The sequence below is a fragment of the Aotus nancymaae genome, unplaced genomic scaffold (assembly GCF_030222135.1).
Source record: "Aotus nancymaae isolate 86718 unplaced genomic scaffold, 86718_ANA_hifiasm-v0.15.2.pri h1tg000041l, whole genome shotgun sequence".
NCBI lineage: Eukaryota > Metazoa > Chordata > Mammalia > Primates > Aotidae > Aotus > Aotus nancymaae.
The window spans coordinates 18,911,514-18,932,893 of record NW_026988455.1 but is presented as its reverse complement, the minus strand read 5'-3'; the positions used below and the strand labels follow the sequence as shown (position 1 = coordinate 18,932,893).

Genomic DNA, 21,380 nt, shown 5'->3' with positions numbered 1-21,380 from the left:
GCTGAGATCGCGCCATTGCACTCCAGCCTGGGTAACAAGAGCGAAACTCCGTCTCAAAAAAAAAAAAAAAAGAAAAAAAGAAAAGAGTCATTGATTTTGTTATATAATTTACCTATCTCTCTAGTCAAATAACAGTGTAAATGCTTTATCTTAGTGCTGGGACAGAGGATTGAATAAGGTTGTCAGCCTCTCAGGCACCACTAGAGTATATTAAACTGTTGTGTTTATTACTTTCTTCAATAATATTCATGCAACTTCATGGATGCCTATACAGTATTTTTATTCAATCTATAAAGGTTAATAAGTAATTTCATCTATAAAGACTGACTTATAGCATTCTATTAATATTCAAAACCGTAAACTACTTGCTTAGTTTCTCAAATATTAACAAAACTATTTCTGGGTGTGTATTGCTAATTAGAGTACACAGATGGTCAAAGGTATTTATTGTATAGAGTCACAGTTATGTGACGTAAATAAATAAATAAATGATAGTACCATTTCCAATCTCTAATAAATTTTCTTGAGAAAAGTGAGAATAAAAATATGTTTTCCTCTCTTTACACTGTTTTCTGTAGAAAATTGAGGTGGGCTCAATAGGTTTGCTTAAAGAGCTGTTTTACTGTATTATGTTAAGAACCATGATTTTTTTTTATTATTCTTTAAACTATAGACCGGAAACTGTAGATAAGGGATTTCTATGGATGACTGGCAAATGTTTTCTGCTTTACTGGAGCAATGGAGCTTTAGTTGGTTTTCAAAATAACAAATAATGGGAATCTCCTGAAGAGAAAACCTTTTTATATGCTTGGACTAACAATCATCTCTGGAAAAACTTCAGTGCCTTCAGGGATTATGAAGAGAATTTGCGGGCAAAGTGATTCATTCCAGAAATGTTTCAGGAAGGGAAAAGAATAGAGAAGAGTAAGAGAGAAAGATGAGATATAGTGGGTCAGAGTGTAAGACAAACTGATTCTCTAGTGGAGTAAAATAGTGCAATATGTCATCAAGAATTTATAGACCTTGGGGAAATTCAGATTAATTTTGTTATTTCTTTCCAAATGTTATATTGGTTGTGTCAGTTGGTGCTCTGCGTTAAGTTTTTGCAAAAGAATGTTAAAGGTTCTCATTGACCACAAGTATGCATTTCATAATTCTTGTATAGTGTATTGGATATGGAAAATTGAATGGAAAGGATGGTATAGAGTTTTCCATTGAGTAGTTAGTTCACCAAGGATTTTTTTCTTTTAAGACGATGTTTCTCTCTTGTTGCCCAGGCTGGAGTGCAATGGCGCAACCTCAGCTCACCACAACTTCTGCCTCCTGGGTTCAAGCAATTCTCCTGCCTCAGCCTCCCGAGTAGCTGGGACTGCAATCATGCACCACCACGGCTGGGCTAATTTTGTATTTTTAGTAGAGATGGGGTTTCTCCATGTTGGTCAGGCTGGTATTTTTAAATTTGCTGTATCATCTAAGGAGTCCAAAATATAAGACTTGTCAGTTCACACTGTTGATTAGAATTTTAAAAGATAACTTTCACTGATTAACTCACAAAACACAAGGTATATAGTCCAGAGAGGAAATTAATTAATTTACAGTGAGAGATATTACAGGAGGTAGGTCAGACTTTTGTATTTGTCTAACCATTAGTTTATTTTCCCTATGGACAAGCTACATGGGAAGAAAAATGATTACTAGGAGATAGCTGGATAGGCATGAAAATAAGGCAAAGAGATGAGTTATTGAATTTAGATACTTAGCAGCATAAACTCTGCTACCTTTATGAATCCATCTCAACACATTTTACCGCCACCCACTCAGAAGCTTGGACTTAAAACTTTGATGTGATCTATCATCCTTCTTTTTTTCCCTCTATAGCTCACCACAATTTCATTATTTTCCTTTTAAATTTTACCTCTAAAATAATTCATGTATCTCATTACCACTTATGGTTTCTTTATTTAAGCCTAATTAAAGCTACTCTCATTTTTGGCATTAACTATTGTGGCAGACCAGTAGCTAGTCTCCCCTTTACAAGTCTCAGTCTCTACTTCCAACTCCATAGTTTATTTCTATAGCCGCTAGAGTGGTTTGTATACGAAGTAAAAGAGATCGTGAGAATACTGTATATACAGACTTTAACTTCTCATTGCCTCTATAGTAAATATAATTCAAAAATTTACAAGAAACTTAACATTCATCTTTTATCACCCACCCCCTCCTTCAATATGCTTACTCACCTTACTTTTGCTCTTGTTTATATCATAACGGATTCTTACGTTATGTTGGACGTGACACTCTCATCAATGCATTATTCATCTGAAATATTTTAGCACCCAGAGAATATGCTGGAGGAGAAGAGCACCAGGTACAATGTGGCCAGATTCCTCTACACCAAGCTGTTTCTGTTTCCATCTCACCTGGGTTTTGACAAGAGAAAAATGAGACAATCGCTTCTGATCGCTAATCCTTTCCTCTTACCTGAGTCTCAGTGAAAGTTTTCTTCCTTATTCTGCATGGTTAGAATCCATGTCATAATTCATATAAACTTAATGGCTCTAATGTATAAACTCTGCAGTTTACAGTCATGCAAGCTTGTCTTAGTACTGCTATGTGTTCAGCTGCAAGCATTCCAACAACATTTCTTTCTCTCTTAATAAAATAACACTTCTTCAAGTTAAATGTGTTTGCTTTTAAATTACTATCTCTTAAAAGCATTAAACAATTCTGTTAAAGAATTAATACCTAAGCACCAAATTGTTATATGGGATATATTTGCACTCCCAAAGAAGCAAATAATAGATATTCATCAGGTGAAAAGATGAGGAGTAATTATGAACAATTCATGGTGGGTGTGGGTAAAGATCAGGAATATTATTCCTTTCTCCCTGCATAACTCTCAAAGGTTTAAATATCTTTATTACTTGAGAGTGTAAGTATATAGGGAAAATGTGTCATGTTCATTCCTGAAGCTTCTGAAAGCTGTAAGTGAGCAATGTATAACCTCTAATGTAAAAGGTGGCTAAGCAAAGTAAAATCAGAGTAGAGGATTACTTGTCTAATCAGAAGATACCCTGAATCAAGTAGTACAGGTAAGATAATTCTGAAAATAAAATGAAAGAAAATAAGAATGATCACAACCCATGAAACAGTAGTAGATGGTATAGTAATTGGTAGTTTATGATCTAAAGATGATAATATTTATTTATTTTGGAATATAATGAATGATCCAATTTCTAAGACTGTATGTGAACTGATTCATGTTTGGTACTGTCTTAATGCCTACAATGTGTCTGTGATAAGCAAACTTCAAAAATTTACACTTTAATCTCAACTTCTCTTTTGCATTATATTTCTTTTTTACCTAGATGAATTGTCAAATATATGTATATGTATGTGTGTGTGTATATATATATGTTTAGATTATATGTATGTGATGAAAACAAAACTCATACTTTTATTCTTAAACCTTGTCTTATTCTTAAAATTTTAATTTTGTTAACAATATTATTTGCCATTCTAGCGTGGAACCTAAGAAAACGTCTTAATTTTCCCCTTATTATGATTACTCTGTTAGTTACCAAGTCTGAGAATTCATCAACACACACACACATACACACACACACACACTCACTCACTAGCTAAGCACCCTAACTCTGGAGTCAAATTGCTTATTTTCAATGCAGGTACAACCACTTCTGAGTTTTGCAATCTTAGTTTGTGTTACTTAAACAGTCTGTTTTTCAGAATTCTCTTCTGTAAAATGTGAACAATAATAATAATATTTTTATTTTGGATTACTGTGAGGTGCAAGTTAAATGCCTCATGTAAAATGCTTAGTATCTAGTTACCTCATGAATTTTTGCTGGTATTATTTATGAATTTTCTCTGGAATCAGCCACTTTCCATTCATATCTACTGATAATACACAACGTATTCTTATTACCTCTCACCTGGAATATTTCAATACTATGTGCACTTTGTGTCCATTTCAAGTACTCATTCTAGGTCCCATTCATCAAGTTCTCTGTAAATAACCCTGTAAATGTTATACTAATGAAATGTCTTCAAAATAAGATTCAAAGACCTAAAAATAATATTCAAGGGTCTCAATGTGGTTAAAATTACTTTTCTAATCTTTTGTTTTCTTTGCTCCTTTCTAAGCTACAGGGAAACCAGAAACTAATCTCCACTTTGCTACATATATGGAACATATATTAATGCTGTTTGCATTTGCTGGAATTGCATTTTCTACTATTTCTGGTTGTTAAAGTCTATATCCACTGCTGTCATGTGTGACATCCATATTCCCTCTTTGGGCTAAAATACGTATTCCCCTAGTTATTGAAAGTAAGATAGCAGAACCCTTACAGCAGAAGCTGTAAGACTTCATAATTGTCTGAGTTGCCATGCCAGTGATTATGACTCCTTCTTGGGGCAGCCCACATCGGGGAAATCATCAACAAGGAAGTGTAAAGTCTTTGGCTTCTTGCCTTATCACATGGTAACAATGAAGGGGTATACCAGCCCCAAAGATCTCCTTGACTTTGGTCTGTGGTTTCTTGAAATGTGGCAGCCCTAATTCTCCCACTGTGTAATCCTGCTTCCTTAATAATAATTCCAATAGCACACCCTAAAATTCTTCATGCAGGTATGTGTCTTATAATCTACTTACCTGGGCAGCCAATTCTATAGAGATGTCTTAACTTCCTTCTAAGGCCTTGCTCCAGTATATAAAATATCTCTTACTCTGAATAACAAACCAAAGGGATGTTTGAGGGATGTTTCTTCTCTACCTAATTCGTTAAGAATTTTTATCACAAAAGGATGTTGAATTTTATAAAATGTGTGGTTCTTTTTTGCATCTGTGGAGATGATCATGCTTTTTCCCTTTATTCTCTTGATGTATCACATTGATTTGCAAATACTGAACCATCTTTAAATAAATTTAACTGGCTTATGGTTAATTACCTTCTGGATGTATTGTTACATTTGATTTGTTGAGGTATTTTCCTGAGGATTTTTGTATCTGGGTTCATCAGGGATGTTGGCTTGTAGATTTCTTTGTGTTGTGTCTTTGGTTTTGTAATATTGGGGTTCATGGGTTCAGGGTGCCCTCAGCTCCCCTGAGAGGATGTTTCTCCAGGTTCTTGGTCTCTTGCCCTCGTAAGAATGAGAGAGGGGACCACAGCACAGTGCGCAGTAAATGCCAGACTCAAAAGTGTTTGTAGAAAGTGGCTTATTAACGAGAGAGAGAAAGAAACAGCTAACTCTCACACTGAGTGAGATAATCCAGAAAGATGGAATCCAGGAGAGGAAAGCAGCTTCCACACTGAGTGGAAGGGAATAGAGAGAGATGGAGTTTAGGAGGGGAAGACAGGCTTCCACGAGAGAGTGTGGAAGGGGACCCCAGAGGGAAAATCCAGGATAGAGAAAGATGACTTCCATGAAGGGAGTATTCGTGGAAGGGGATCCAAACATGGAGTCCAAAGGAGTGTGGAAGAAGGACTTTTAACCTGGGAGGAACCCCCACATTATCTAAGACCCCAGGCCAATGAAAGGAGTTCCTTAGAACTTCCGCTGGAGTGATTGACTCTTAATTTCTTCCCGTGCTGATGAAATTCAAACATGAACCATTAAATCTCCCAGATGGAAAGAGATAGGAGTAGGGCATGGTGCTGGGAAATTCTTGCCCTTAAAATCACGCCCCCTCATGGACCCAGAAAGAGAACACATTCCCTCAGTTTTGGTGCCAAGTCAGTGTTGGCCTTATAAAATGAGTTAGGAAGAATTAATTTGTCTTCAATGTCTAGGAATAGTTTGAAAAGACTTGCTAATTCTTCCTTAAATGTTTAGTAGAATTCAGCAGTAAAGCCAAAATTTAGAAGAAATTTCTGGAAACTTAGCACTCATCCTAAACACAAGTTATCACTAGTGTACATGTGGCATACTGGTAATAACCACAGTGTCGCAAGGCAAACCCCAAAGTTGGGGCTCAGCCTGGGAGGCCAAGAGGGTACATGGCTTCTCACAGGAAAGAATTTAAGAGCAAGCTGACAGTATAAAGTGAAAGCAAGTTTACTAAAAAGTAAAAGGATAAAAGAGTCGCTACTCCATAGGTAGAGTAGACCCAAGGGCTATTGGTTGGGTATTTTTATGGTTATTTCTTGATCATATGCTAAATAAGGCATGCATTATTCCTGAGTTTTCTGAGAAAGGGGCAGGGAGCTCCTGGAACTGGAGATTTCTCTCCATCCAGACCATACAGGCATTGCTTCCAGGAATGACTGTGCATTTATAAATGGTCATGGCACTGGTTGGAGTGTTTTTTAGCATTTTTATTTATTTTATTAGCATGCTAATGAATTATAATTAGTGTATAAAGAGCAGTGAAGGTAACCAGAGGTTGGTTACATCAGCATTTTGGTTCTAGCAGGTTTGGGCTGGTTTCTTTTACTGTCTCCTGACTTAGCAGAGTCATGTGACCTATTGTCTTGGAAATTAGTCCTGCTGCATTCCTACTTCAATAGCATAAAAGAAATAATAACAGAGTTAAAGAATACTGTAGGTGGGCCTATGAGTAAGCTCAACAAAGCAAGAAAATATCAGTAAACTTGAGGAAAAATAATGAAAGAAAAAAGCATTCAAAAGCTTTGGGGCAATATCAAACAGTCTATACATTTATTTGGAATCTCAGAAGGAGAAAATACAGCCTGAACAATATCATATTCAAAACAAAGACAAAGAAAACCTTGAGAAAAAAAACTAAAACACTGTATTTAAACTGCAGAGAATAAGAATTATAATAGATTTTTCATCAGAAACCAAACAAGCAAGAAAATAGAATGATATTTTTACAGTGTTAAAGAACAAACTGTCAAACCACAGCCCTATACCCAGTAAAATATATACAGATAGGTGCTTAAATGATAGGAGGAACTAATGTTTTTTAGCATTCCACAGTAATGATCACTTTCAAAAACTGCAATATACATCTGCATGTTACACTGCATACAACACAAACATTTAGCCCCAAATAATAGAATACAAAAAGCTATACAGGACAAAACACCACAGAACTTTTGAATAGGAGAGCTGTTCTGGGTAGAGTTTTGACAGTAGCAGCTGCAGCCAATGGAAACTTTCTTAAAATTCTGACAATCTCTGTAAGCACCTGGTGAGATTCCTGAAGCACAATCTAAAAGGGTGCAGCCCGCTCCCCTCATCTCTGCTACCTCCAGTGCAGTAATAGCGTGTGTATGTCTATACATATAAAAAAGTCTCCCACACCCACTCCTTTCTTCATGTCTCAGAAGCAGGAGAAAGTGACTGTCATGGAACCAACTTGAGGCAGGAACATTCAGACATGGCTTAGAAAACGTACATTATTATAGTTACAAGCTTTTTTATTGGTTTTACAACAGTCACAACATTAATTTCTAAAACCTGTGATGCCCTAAGAAGCATTAAGAATGAAGGCATTGCACTAATACAAACTGAGTATAGAAAATTTCAGTCTTAGGTGGTTGTAGCTGATGAGTTATTACCTCATAGAGACTATAATATTATATTTGATATTATATGATTATATGATTTTTGTTTCTGCTGTTCTTCAAACATTTAAATCAAGCTTTGAACTAATTATGCTAATTTCTGAGTTCTGATTACTTTTGAGCTCTGAAGCTTTGAATGTCCCCAAAAAATTGGGGATAGGTTTGCTGGTAGTAATTCATTTAGTTTTTGTCTGCCAGAGATTATTCTTTATTTTAAAGGATACTGGGGAATCTCTTTATAAGGGATTCACATGAGGAAATATAATATTCAAAGGTAGACTCATATTTTTTAAGGGTTTATTTATTTTTAAATGGCCTTTTTCCTGGACTCATATTATTTTTAAATGTACATTATAAACATTAGGAAAACCATTAAACTTTTTAAAAGATACAAATAATAAGATAAAATGGGATAATAAAAATTCCTTAGTTAAAAACAGTGATGGAAAAATTAAAAAAAGGAATAAGTAGGAAATAGCTAGTAAGACTGCACATTTTACTCCAAGCACATTAATTATCAATATAAATGTGTATGTTCTAAACACATCAGTTAAAGACAGATATTGTCACACTGGATTTTTTTTTTAAGCAAGACCCAATGCTATCTACACAAAACTCAATTGATATATAAAGGCATAGCTATGTTAAAAGTAAAAGAATGAATAAAACTATAGCATGTAACATGCAATAAAGTTAGAATAGATACATTAATTTCAAAGTCAATTTCATGAAAAGGAATATATCAGGGATAAAGAGGCACATTATATAATGATAAGAGTTAATTTTCCAAGAAGACATTACAATCCTAAATGTGTAAATACAGTGTGCCACAAATGGATAGATTTGAAAGGAGAAACAGACAAATCTACAATTATAGTTGGAGACTATTTCTTTCTCAGTACCTGCTAATAATAATAGGTAGTTAGTAGAAAAGCTTGGTTTAGTGGTTTAAGCCTTGTGTGACAGATAAATCTTAAAGGACAAAGCAGCATATTGGTAGTTGTCAATAGCTCTGTCTACATAAATAGAGAAATGGGGTTAGCCATAGAGGTTAAAACTACCTGCTTATCCTGTATATTAACACAAACTGGGTCTTGGATACACGGTAGTATTTAATGCTTTATGATATAGCCTTTCCAGTACAGGCCCTTTCTGAAAAACCTTTGTCTTCATTTGGGACATTTTGTTGTCAGGTTTTTGTGTTTGTTTTTGTGGGTATTTGCCTCATTCCACCCCTGAGTTTTCAGGTAGACAGATGTGATTCAAAACTCTGTTGTAAGCTGTTTGTTGTAGTGGAGTAATGGGTTTGCAGTAATAAGTCACACTTCTCCACTGAAGGAGAGGGCTTCGGAATCCCTGAGACTAGCTGAAGTTAAGTTGTTGGAAGAATTCCTTGATTGGAAATTTTACCTTTTTGTTTTGTTGCTGTTTCCTGAAAATGACTCGGGGGTGCTCCTGGTTTGTCCATCTACTGCTTTGATTCCTTGGATCCTTCTCATTCTCTCACTTTAAGAAAAAACAAATAATGTTGCAGAGGTCTCTGTATTTTGCAGCTGCCCTTATATGAGAAGCACTTTCCCCCCAAAAAAGAAAACTTTAAAAAAAGAACAATAGGCAGAAATTCAGTAAAGATATAGATAATATGCACTATACTATACAATTTAAATTAAAGTACTCTATTCGCCAACAGAATATACAGTATTTTCAAGTACACATGGAACATTCTTCATAATAGATCATACTCTGAGCCACAAAACAAACCTACACAAATTTAAAAGAATTTAAAAATCATACAAAGCACTCAAAATTACTTTGATGTCATAAAGTAATTCATCTCAAAATTAATTTTTAAAAATGTATGAGAAATCACCAAAAATTTTTAAAATTTATTTATTATACTTTAAGTTCTGGGGTACATATGCAGGTTGTACAGGTTTGTTGCAATAGATATGCACGTGCCGTGGTAGTGGTTTGCTGCATCCATCACCCCGTCATCTACATTAGGTATTTCTCCTAATGCTATCCCTCCCCAATCCCTCCCACCCCCTGCTATTCCTCCCCTAGCCCTTCACCCACCAGGCGCCGGTGTGGGAAATCACCAAATATCTTTAATTTAAACATTACACTTTGAAAAGCCCATGAGTCGAGAAGGAAGCCTAAATGAAAATAGTACATAAAATTTCTGAAATGCAGTTAAACAGTACTTACAGGGCTGTCTGAGCATTACTTGCTTATTTTAGGAAAGAAGGATCCCAAACAAGTAACCGAAGCTTCCACCTTATGAAACTAGAGAAAGAAACCAATTTAAATTCAAAGGAAGTAGAAAGGAGGAAATAATTAAAATTAAACTATAAATAATGAAATTAAAAACAGAAGAATAGAGAAATCAACAAAAAAAGCTAATTCCTTGAAAAAGATTATTATTAGCATACCTCTAGCAAGACTGACCAAGATAAAAAGAGAGATGCCACAAATTAACAATACAAAGAATGAAAGAGGGGACATCACTACTAACCTCACAGATACTAAAAGGATAATAAGGAAATACTAGGAAAAACTTCATACTTCTAAATTTAATAACTTAGGTAAAATGAACCAATTAAACAACCAAAATACATTGAAGAAAATGAATAACACAAATATTCCATATCTATTAATGAAATCAAATTTGTAGTTTAAAACACTTATAAAAAGAAAACTCCAGACTCAGGTGGTTCCACTGGTGAATTATGCTAGACGTTTAATGAGGAAATAATACCAGTTCTACGCAATCTCTTTCAGAAAACATTAGAGAGCAAACACTTCCTGTTCATTTACTGAGTCCATCATCACCCTATAACCAAATCAGTAAAAAAATCCATAGAAATCTATAGAATAATATCCCTCATGAAAATAGATGCAATAAATATAGAAAATGATATATTAGCAAATCTAATACATCACAGCCACATGGAGTACATCCCAAAGATGCAATCTAGTTCAATATTTAAAAATCTATGTTCAATAAACATGGTTAGGAAAACTGGATAACCACATACAAAAGAATGAAGTTGGACACTTCGTTTACACAACATACAAAAATTAACTCAAAATGGATCAAAGGCCTAAATATAAGACCTAAAACTATAAAACACTTAGAAGAAAACATAAAGGAAAAGCTTCTTGACATAGGATTTGGCAGTGATTTCTTACACATGACACCAAAAGCACAGGCAACAGAATAAAAAGATTAATAAATTGGACCTTGAAACTTTTGTTGCATTAAAAGACATTACCAAGTGTGTGAAAAGACAATGAGAAAAAAACATTTGCAAATCATATGACATAAGGGGTAATATCCAGCCTATACAAAGAACTCCAACAACTCAACAATAAAAACAAAAACAGCCTAATTCAAAAGTGGGTAGAGGACTTGAATAGACATTACTCCAAAGACAAATAGTCAATAAGGACTGAAAAGCTGCTCAGCATCTGTACTAATCAGGCCTTTTATTTTCTGTATTCTGATGATTTGACATCAGAAGCCTTGCTGACCTTGGGGGGACTGCCCCCATAGGGCTGGAAAATTTCTTGAAATAGTAATCAATTTGACAATGAGGGCACTTTTCAAATACAAATGGACAAGTCTAGAACTCATGCTCCAAACACCTCCTTTATCAGGCTGTCACACTCTGAGCCACTTTCCCTGCACAAAACACCTCAGGGCTATGCACCAGAAAACTAGGGGAAGTCCCTCTGCCCCAAAGCCTGCTGAAATGATTCAAACTAGCTAATCCTAAGCCTGATTGCCTGTCTTACCCCTTCCCTCCCAAATGATCCACAGTAAAGGCTTGTGCCCATAGTTCCCTTCTCTCCCTCTGCCTCTTGTCTGATCCTGGTGCTTCCCTGTGTGCACCCCACGGTGCAGTATATCCCTTTTTCTTAGTAATAAATTATCTTTTCAGTGGCTGTTGTATCCTAATCTATTGGCCTTACTATATCTCAATTTTTCCAATACACTATATTTTAAAACATCACTAATCATTAAGAAAATGCAAATCAAAGCCACAAAATACCACTTTACACCCATTAGAAAAGCTATTATAAAAATTAATTATAAATAGAAAGTAAGTTGATGAAGATGTATAGAAATTGAAACTGTTTTGCATGGCTGGTGGGAAGGTAAAATGGTATAGCCATCGTGATAAACAGCATAGTGTTTTCTCAAAAAACTAATAGAATTACCACATGATCCAGCAATGCCACTTCTAGGTATATACCCAAAATAACTGAAAGCAGCATGATATAGCTTTGTGTCCCCACCCAAATCTCATCTTGAATTGTAATCCCCAGGTATTGAGGGAGATACCTGATGGCAAGTAACTGAATTATGGGGGAGGTTTCCCACATGCTGTTCTTGTGATAGTGAGTATTCTCAGGAGATCTGATGGTTTTATAAATGATAGTTTTTCCTGTGCTTTTCTCTCTCCTGCCGCCATGTCCTTGCTTCCCCTTCACCTTCCGCCATGATTGTAAGTCTCCTGCGGCCTCCCTAGCCATATGGAACTGTGAGCCAGATAAACCTCTTTCCTTTACAAATTACCCAGTCTTGGGTATTTCTTTATAGCAGTATGAAAACAGATTAATACACAGGGACTCAAACAAATATTTTTACACCAATGTCCATAATAACATTACTAATAATAGCCAAAAGATGGAAATGACCCAAATGTTCACTGACAGATGGATAAACAAAATACGATATATACATATAATGGAATATTATTCAGCCTTAAAACATAATGAAATTCTGATATATGTTACTACAACATGGATAAACCTTGAGGACATTTGCTAAGTGAAATAAACGACACAAAATGACAAATATTTTATGATAACTCTTAAATGAGGTACCTACAATTCATAGTGAAAGTAAGTAGACTAGTGTTTACAGAGGAGTTAGGGGAGGCAGGAACGAGGAGTTGTTCAATGGGTATGAAGCTTCAGTTTGGGATGATGAAAGGTTCTGGGGACAGATAGTGTTAATGGTCACACAAGAATGTGAATGGGCTTTTTACCACTAAATTGTACACTCAAAAATGATTAAAATTGTAAGTTTTATGTTTTGCGTATTTTACCACAATGAGGAAAAATTTTTTAATCAATGAATGTAATTCACAATATTAACAGACTAAATAAAAATAGCCATTTGATCATATCAATAGGTGCAAGACAGGTATCTGGCACAATTCAACATACATTTATTGTAAAATCTCTTAGCTAATTAATAATAGGAGAAACTTCTAATGTAGGGTATTTACAAAAACTTATAGCTAACATCACATTTAATGATGAGCTGAGTAAGGCAATTGCTATGGTTTTAATGTTTGTTTTTCTCCATAATTCATATGAAAATTTAATTGCCATTGTAACAATTTTAAGAGAGACTGCTGTGTATTTTCAACTTCAAGGGGTGATTAGGCCACGAGGGTATCACCTTCATGGGCAGGACTGGTACTATTATAAAAAGGCAAGTTTGGCACTCTCTTGCCCCTTTCTCTCTTCTGCCATGTGAGGAAGAGCATTCTGTTCCTCACCCCACCCCATCCCTCAAAGATGTAGCATTCAAGATGCCATCTTGGAAGCAGGGGCCAGAACCTTATCAGACACTAAACATGCCAGGGCCTTATCTTGAACTTCTCAGGCTCCAGAACCATGAAAAGTAAACTTCTGTACTTGCTAAAAAAGAAACCCAGCCTGAGGTATTCCATTATAGCAGCCCAAAACAGATTAAGATAGCAATGCTCTCTCAGTACTTCTGTTCAACATCATCCTACAAGTCTTGACCAGTAAAATAAAGGAACAGAAAGAAAGAAAAGTCATACAGTCTGAAAAGAAGAAACAAGTGGTCACTATTTGCAGACAAAATGATTATATATGTAGAACATTCCAAACAATGTACCAAAAAATCCTTATTTAATTAATAAGCAAGTTTATTAAGCTTTGAGGATATAAGGTCAATATACAAAAGTCATCTTATTCCTATTTACCAACAGTGAACAACTGGTAAATAGGAATATAGCCAGCTCTCCCAAATCTGAGCAATCTTTTTGTAGATGTCAACAGGCTGATTCTAAAATATGCATGGAAAGGCCAAGAAACTAGAATAGCCAAAACAATTCTTAAAAAGAAAACCAAATTGGAGAATTTATGAGATTTCAAGGCTTTCTATAAAACTAGAGTAATTCAAACAATATATCTGAAAAAGAATAGACATATCAGGCAACACAAAGAAGAAAGATTTTTTTAAATGAATTGAAATTTTATTTTTATATAAAAACCTGTGTGTGAATCTTATGTTACAGGGTTATTATTCAAAATTGTCAAAAATTGGAAACCACCAGCTGCCCTTCCACAGGTGAATAAACACTACTAAGTTAGTGAGTGATACTTTAAGAGAAACATGATGTTTTATTGTCTCAAAATATCTCACTGCAGGCCAGTCATGGTGGCTTGTGCCTGTAGTCCCAGCACTTTGTGAGGCCAAGGTGGGTAGATCACCTGAGCCCAGGAGTTTGAGACCAGCCTGGGCAACATAGCACAAGAAAAGAAAAAAAAAAGGAAAGAAAAGAGGAAGAGTAAGGGAAGGAAGGGAAGGAGAAAAGGAAGGGAAAGAAGAAAGGTCAAAACTTAGCTACTTGGGAGGCTGAGGTAGGAGGATCACTTGAGCCCAGGAAGTCCAAGCTGCAATGAGCCATCATCACACCACTGCACTCCAACCTCAGTGATATAGTGAGACCCTGTCTCAAAAAAAAAAAAAAATCTCTGCAAACATTTATTAGTTGCTGCACCTACACACACAGCGCCAAACTTGGAAGTTGTGGAGAGCAGCTCTGCTGGCACCAGGCAAGGTCTCAGCCTTCAGAGAGAAGTGAAGGGTGAGCTAGCTTTTCCTTGGAAAGGAATGGAAGGGTTTATCTTTTTAAAAGACTTGTTTTTCTTGAAAACTTAAGAAATTTATAATTTAAATTTTTAAAATTTAGATTTTTTTAAATTGCTTAGTGTTGAATGAATCCTTGTGAAAATTAGTGATTGTAATGTTAGTGCCATGGATATGTCCTTACTTTGTTGCAGTGCCTCTCATTGTTCTAATGAGGTTACTGAGCGTTCTCTTTCCACTGCTTTAAAAGTCAGTTGATATATACTGCGTTCTTTTTCTTGCAGTTGCACTTTTACTGCACCAGGATAAATTTTTAAATATTTAGTGATAGTATATATAGTAAATATAGAGACGTTGCTACGCATTTTCACTTATTTTCTGATCATTACCATAAGTCAATAAAATGAAAGTTGGAATAGTTTCTTTAGGAAAACAAATGTATAAATGTCAAAAAAAAGAAGAAAATATACACTTAGAAAACCTAGAATGATTAGAATTTTTAAAAACAAATGTTAGTCTTTTCCTCCAGTATCTATTAGTGTTTTTCAGTGTCAACAGTAAAGTTTTTTTTTTTTTTGAGACTGAGTTTCGCTCTTGTTACCCAGGCTGGAGTGCAATGGCGCAATCTCGGCTCACCGCAACCTCCGCCTCCTGGGTTCAGGCAATTCTCCTGCCTCAGTCTCCCGAGTAGCTGGGATTACAGGCACACGCCACCATGCCCAGCTAATTTTCTGTATTTTTAGTAGAGACGGGGTTTCACCATGCTGACCAGGATGGTCTCGATCTCTTGACCTCGTGATCCACCCGCCTCGGCCTCCCAAAGTGCTGGGATTACAGGCGTGAGCCACCGCACCCGGCCCAACAGTAAAGTTTTATACCTTGATTCACACATAGTGCACTAGTTTACTTCTACCATTAATCCCTTTTTTCTTGCTAATCAAAACTTATTCTTATTGCCATATAAGATAACCTGTTAGAAAGTATCAACCATGTGTGTGTGAGTGTGTGTGTTACTAAAAGGAGTCATAAAATTACGGTGCTGAGAGGTTCCTAATTTGGTTCCTGATTTCAGAAGTATACCACATGAGGTTTAAGCAAGCTCATTTCTAGAAGATGCATAATTTGTGGATAATGGTTTTCTTACTTGGGACTGTGTATACTTCAGGTATTATGTAATACTGAACAGCTTACTTGCTTTTTCTTCTTTTCCCTAGAGATAAACTCTGAGGATCACAAATATTATTCTTTTATGTTAATAATGGATTCCATTTTCTAGTATTTGTTACATTTTACAGCTTTATTCGCAGAGCTGTTTATATATTTTTGTGGCAGCTGTAAGTTAAAAGGCACACTTGTAACATGACAATCCAAAGTTTTCCCTTTATAAACTTTATATTACAAAATTTTCCAACACATAGTCAATAAGCACAACCATGTTATCGAAGTAGATATTCTTATCATTTTGCCATACTTGTCATTTTTAATTATTTTTTAAAATAACTGACAAATGGGCTGGGCGTGGTAACTCATGCCTGTAAACCCAGTACTTTGGGAGGCGGAGGCCAGCCGATCACTTGAGGCCTCAGGAGTTCGAGATCAGCCTGGACAACATGGTGAAACCCCATCTCTACTAAAAGTACAAAAATTAGCTTGGCATGGTGGCGCACGCCTGTAATCCCAGCTACTCGGGAGGCTGAGGCAGGAGAATTGCTTGAACCTGGGAGGCGGAGGTTGCAGTGAGCTGAAATCGCGCCATTGTACTCCAGCCTGGAGGACAGAGCGAGACTCCGTCTCATTAAAAAAAAAAAAAAAACCAAAAACTTACAAACATAATACGACCCTAAACACTTAAATATACATCTCTATGAATAAGCAAGATAACCTACATGATCTCAATGCTGCCACAGTTACTTTCCTTAATAATTCCAATTTCTAGTCCGTATACAAATTTTCCCAATTGTTTTCAAACGTCTTCCACGGCTCCTGTTTTCTGCAGCCACACGCTGCATTTGCTGTTATGTCATCGAGTCTAACCCACAACCTCTGGGGCTCTGACAGAACCCGGGCTCCGGTTACCAGGACAGTCCACGTTATTACTCCGTAAATCTTGATGGGGAAACAAAAACAAAAACACCGCGAGCGGGCGCCCGACTTACCAGAAACGCAGCCTTGCAACTTACGAGTTACCGCGCAGCATGCTGGGAGCGGATACGCTGCGTCTTCGTCTGTGCCTGTGCGGTCAGCACCACTTTCCAGCTATCCCCTCTCGGTGTTTGCGAGTGCGGAGGGTTCGCAGCTCAGGTGAGAGTGTCGGACCTCCGCGCGGCTTGCCGACCTGCAGGGAGGGATGGGCTGCAGGGCATGGGAACGCGACGTCCCGGGAACTCCCCCAAAGCAGGCCCTCCGCTCCCAGTGCCCGGGCTGGGCCCGGACCTCAGCCTGAGAAGGGCCGGAGGGGGCGGGCCCCGGGGGTGTAGGCGGGGCTGAGTCCTTGTTGGAAAATGCTCGGTGTGGGCCGACGTGTGGGTGGCCGAGCGCAGCCGGGCGTCAGGAGACGCGGTGCTGGCGACAGTAGGGGAATGCGCGTTTGCTGTATTGACCATGAACCTGCCACAAAGCGCGTACGGCCCGTGGGTCTGTGTTGAAAGCCCGAGCCTAGGAGCCAGAAGGACCTGGTGAATTTTGGCTCTGTCACTTGAGCGTTTGAAAATGAGGATATTAGTAAAAACTATTTTGTGATGTGCAGAGATAAGGCATCACCTGTAAAGCATTTAGCTAAGTGCTAGCTACTAAGCAGCATGTAAAGGTAGATTCCCGTCGTATTTGGAAGACACTTTGTTCTTTTCATGTAGCATTTCGTTTAATTCTCACAACCACCCTGTTTATATCTTTAAAAATGAAGAAGGAGAGGCGAAATGATAGAACCAAGCTCACACACGATGAGGGAGCTAGGATGCCAAAACAGATAAGCTTTACTCCTCAAATCAGGCTGTTTGTAATGGCCTACCTACCTAACGCAGCGTTGCACCCTTCACAGCACTAGGTGAATGACTTGTCACCAAAACTCCAGGACCATGATTGTGAAGTCAACGTGGACAGAATCTTACTATGTGGCAAGTGTATTTGTTGTGGGTTTTCTGGGATGTCTCCAGAGCCTTTCGGTTAGACTGAAGCTCCTGCCGCCTCCTGTGCTGTCCCTGCTGTCTCTGTCTTTAGAAGTCGGTCTGATATTCTAGTGCAGTGAAATTGAGTCACATGGGTAATTTTAAATGTTAAACTAGTAGCTACAGGAAAATCTAAAACATGAAAGTAATTTTAAGAACTTTCTGTGGTTTTCTCAGTGTATCCAAAATTTTATTTCAACATGCGGCCCTGGCCACATTTCAAGTGCTCAGTAGTTGATGTGACTGGAGGCTGTAGTCATGGATAGCGGGTTCTAATGAATGGCAAGAGAAGCAGGTTTAAGGCCTTACATCAGTTGTTCTTAACCAGGAGGATTTTGCTCCCCAGGGAACTTTGGAAATGTCTGGAGACTTTTTTTTTTTTTTTTTGAGACTGAGTCTTGCTCTGTTGCCCAGGCTGGAGTGCTGTGGCGTGATCTCTGCTCACTGCAACCTGTGCCTCCCAGGTTCAAGCAGTTCTCCTGCTGCAGCCTCCTGAGTAACTCCTGAGCATGCACTGCCATGTCTGGCTAACTTTTTATATTTTTAGTAAAGATGGGGTTTTACCATGTTGACCAGGCTGGTCTTGAACTCTTGACCTCAGGTGATCCACTCGCCTTGGCCTCCCAAAGTGCTGAGATTATAGGCGTGAGCCACCACGCCCGACCTGGAGACATTTTTGATTGTCACAACAGGGAGAAGGGATGTCCTAGTGTCTAGTGCATGTTTAGAAATGCTCCTAAACATCCTACAATGCATAGAACCACTCCTTATGTCAGAGAATTGTCCAGCCCAAAATGTCAGTCATACTGAGGTGAAGAACACTGCTTTCCATGGAGGTTTCAGCAAAAATAAATTTGTTACCCAGGCCTCAGCCCCAGCTTCTCTGGAGCAAAGCAGCTCTTTGTGTTGCAGGAAGGAGGGAGCCCCAGGAACAGGAGTCCCGCCAAAGAACTGCCCTCTGACAGAGACCTCCTCACCAGGGCTTCCGAACAGATGCAGAAGAACCCAGAAAGGAGCAGATCTTGATTTGACACACCAGCAGCAGGTCCTCAAACCCTTGCCTAGAGAGCGCCAGACTTGGTGATGTCGCCACATCCAGAAGCCATCACAGATTGTGTGACACTGAATGCTGTGGGCCAACTTGCAGAAGGTGGTGAGCTGGGGTGGAGAGGGATGGGTGACCGTCAGGCTGCACAGGAAAAGCCACATTACTGGAGGGCTTTTCTCCGTGGTCTCCAAGGAAGGCATAACCAGCCAGGGCTGTCTCTAATTCTGTCTCTAATTCTCCTCACAGAGCCCCCATTTTTTTCATTCTTGACTCACTCTTTCCAGATTCTGAATCGCTTTCACACAACATCCATCACATGTAGCATCCAGAGATTTACTACGGTTGCTTCTATCCTGAACCTGTAGAATCACAAAATGATAATACAGGAAAGGCTTTCTATTTCTGACTCTTTTGAAACCTTAAAAAAGTATTGAACCTAGGATGAATGGTTTTGTCCGCGGTCACAAAGGACAGAGCTTGAAGCAAAGCACAGTGCTGTTCACTCTGTCACGGGTGAGTCACCAGAAGTATCTTATCAAAAGTCTTTTTGAGCAACTATAAGTTAGAACAAAAAGGTTTTAAAATAGTCTGTTTTTCAGCATCTCATTTTTTTTTCAGTTTTGTGTTTTCTGTTGATGTAAATATTAACAGAATATGAATGTTAATCCTGTTTTAGTTTTTTGTTTATTAGTCAAAAAAGACATAAATTTTAAATAAATCAATATGAAAACAATCTACAATCACCTGATGAAAAACAGCAAATGGCTCACCCCTCCAATTCTAGCATTTTGGGAGGCCAAGGTGGGCAGACTGCTTGAGGTCAGGAGTTTGAGACCAGCCTGAGCAACATGGTGAAACCCCGTCTCTACAAAAAAAATACAAAAATTGCCCAGGCATGGTGGCGGGTGCCTGTGGTCCCAGCTACTCAGGAGGCTGAGGTGGGAAAATCCCTTGAACCTGGGAGGTGGAGGTTGCAGTGAGCTGAGATCACGCCACTCCACTCCAGCCTGGGCAACAGAGCCAGATCCTGTCTCAAAAAAAAAAAAAAAAAAAATCCCAGCAAGGTTTCATCCACATGATCATATTAAGGATGCACATATTTAGGGGGTGCTTTCTCTTTAGTGCTTTCTGTCCTTTCTTAAGGGTCAAAGGAACGTTTTTTTGTAGAGAGGTCTTTTCCCAAGCTGGTGTGATGACATTGGTAGGCAGGTAACACAGAGGCTGCCCAGATCTCTCATGACTCCTTCCTCACTTTCAGGTTATCCTTTACGCTTCTCCACACTCGTCGAGGAGCAGCAGAAAATGAACATATCTCAGGTGAGTTATTTACTAACACCTTTTTCATCATGGATTTTATAGGTGTTTAAGGGTCCACATATTAATGTGGAAATGTAGAAATAGATTAAAATCATCCAAGGAATGTGTAGAAAAGCAGGGCAATAGCACAGCAGAATTGGCATGTGGAAAGGTGCAGGTCCCCTGATGTTACAGATTTTCCAAAATGGAACTGCTGTTTTCATTATTTCTGATAGCCACGGCAGAGAGTCAGACAGACAATATTTGTTTCCAGATTTGCATTGATGAGAAGCTTAAACTGGACTGATTCCTCACGGAATCTAGAGTTATCAAAGTCAGGGAAAATGTCTTTGTTGGTCTTCATGTAAGTGTCAGTGCAAATCTTCCTAATAACAGCCCTGAAATAAATGCAGTATGTTGCTTCTGCTTTTTCCTCAGTGGAATTAGAGGGCTTAGTGCCAAACTCAGGCTTTCATTAGTACAGTTTTTCAGGTAGTGGAAACAGAGGTTCAGGTAGACAGATTGTCAAAGAAAGGACAGATTGGTGGTGTAGGCTCCATTGACCAGAGGTGGAGTGTTTAAAAGGATTTTGTCCTGAAGAATGGGTGAGGTTTTTGTTGCTGCAGTATAGGAGGTTACTGCATTTTGAGAGCAAGCTAAACAAGGCATGCAAGCTCCAGTAAGAATCTTTGCCCATTGCAATTTGAACTTCCTCTTAGGGAATAATAAGAGAGGGGATAGAGACAAAGGTTAGAGCCAGACTAGGGGTATTAGTTTGCTAGGGCTGCCATAATAAAGAACCACAGACTGGGTAGATTAAACAGCAATTTATTTTCCCACCATTCTGAAACCCAGAAGTCTGAGATCAAGATGTCAACAGGGGCCAGGCACGGTGGCTCATGCCTGTAATCCCAACACTTTGGAAGGCCAAGGCGAATGGATCACTTGAGGTTAGGAGTTCGAGACCAGCCTGGCCAACGTGGTGAAACCCCGTCTCTACTGAAAATACATAAGTTACCCGGGCATGATGGTAGGCCCCTGTAATCCCAGCTGCTTCGGAGGCTGAGGCAGGAGAATCGCTTGAACCTAGGAGGTGGAGATTGCAGTGAGCCGAGATCACACTACTGCACTCTAGCCTGGGTGGCAGTGTGAGACTCTGTCTCATAAAAAAAAAAAAAAAGAAAAAGGATGTCAACAGGTTTGGTTCTTTCTGAGAGTTGTGAGGGAAGGGCCTCATTCTGTGGCTTAGATGTCTGTCCTCACATCATCTTTGTACAAGTCTATGTTCAAATTTCTTTTTCCTGTAAGGAATTCAGAATTTGTTCAAATATAGAAAGATACAAAGAAATAATATATAAATATATTATTATATATATGGAAGGTTCCCACCTTCCCAAATT

The 21,380-nt window shown here is 38.2% G+C and overlaps 2 protein-coding genes and 1 long non-coding RNA gene across 9 annotated transcripts in view; 2 read left to right on the top strand and 1 right to left on the bottom strand.

Annotated features, from left to right (window-relative positions):
* Positions 1–4,970, top strand: part of ZNF782 (zinc finger protein 782) — a 38,933-nt gene extending 33,963 nt beyond the window's left edge. Inside the window, exon 6 of the transcript XR_010337008.1 lies at positions 1,278–4,970. The gene's annotated coding sequence lies outside the window, so the exon portion shown is untranslated. The remainder of the gene's footprint in view (positions 1–1,277) is intronic.
* LOC135268674 (uncharacterized) lies at positions 33–16,867 on the bottom strand. 2 transcript variants are annotated; one of them, XR_010337010.1, is made up of 5 exons: positions 16,359–16,596; positions 9,762–9,839; positions 8,964–9,059; positions 2,241–2,420; positions 33–1,471 (listed from the first exon to the last, which is right to left on the bottom strand). It is a non-coding gene; the product is annotated as an uncharacterized LOC135268674 (long non-coding RNA). The 2 variants fall into 2 exon arrangements; XR_010337009.1 differs by lacking the exon at positions 16,359–16,596 and adding an exon at positions 16,629–16,867 and having other exon boundaries at positions 34–1,471.
* Positions 16,175–21,380, top strand: part of ZNF510 (zinc finger protein 510) — a 20,552-nt gene continuing 15,346 nt past the window's right edge. The window contains exons 1-4 of one of the 6 annotated variants that reach the window (XM_064361549.1): positions 16,684–16,773; positions 17,510–17,585; positions 18,549–18,789; positions 19,943–20,001. In XM_064361549.1, coding sequence (XP_064217619.1) covers positions 18,720–18,789; positions 19,943–20,001 — 129 coding nt within the window. In that variant the 5' untranslated portion in view covers positions 16,684–16,773; positions 17,510–17,585; positions 18,549–18,719. Of the gene's footprint in view, positions 16,774–17,509; positions 17,586–18,548; positions 18,790–18,809; positions 19,198–19,942; positions 20,002–21,380 lie in introns of those variants that run through there. The other 5 variants (XM_064361550.1, XM_064361548.1, XM_064361547.1 and 2 more) reach the window with 5 other exon arrangements.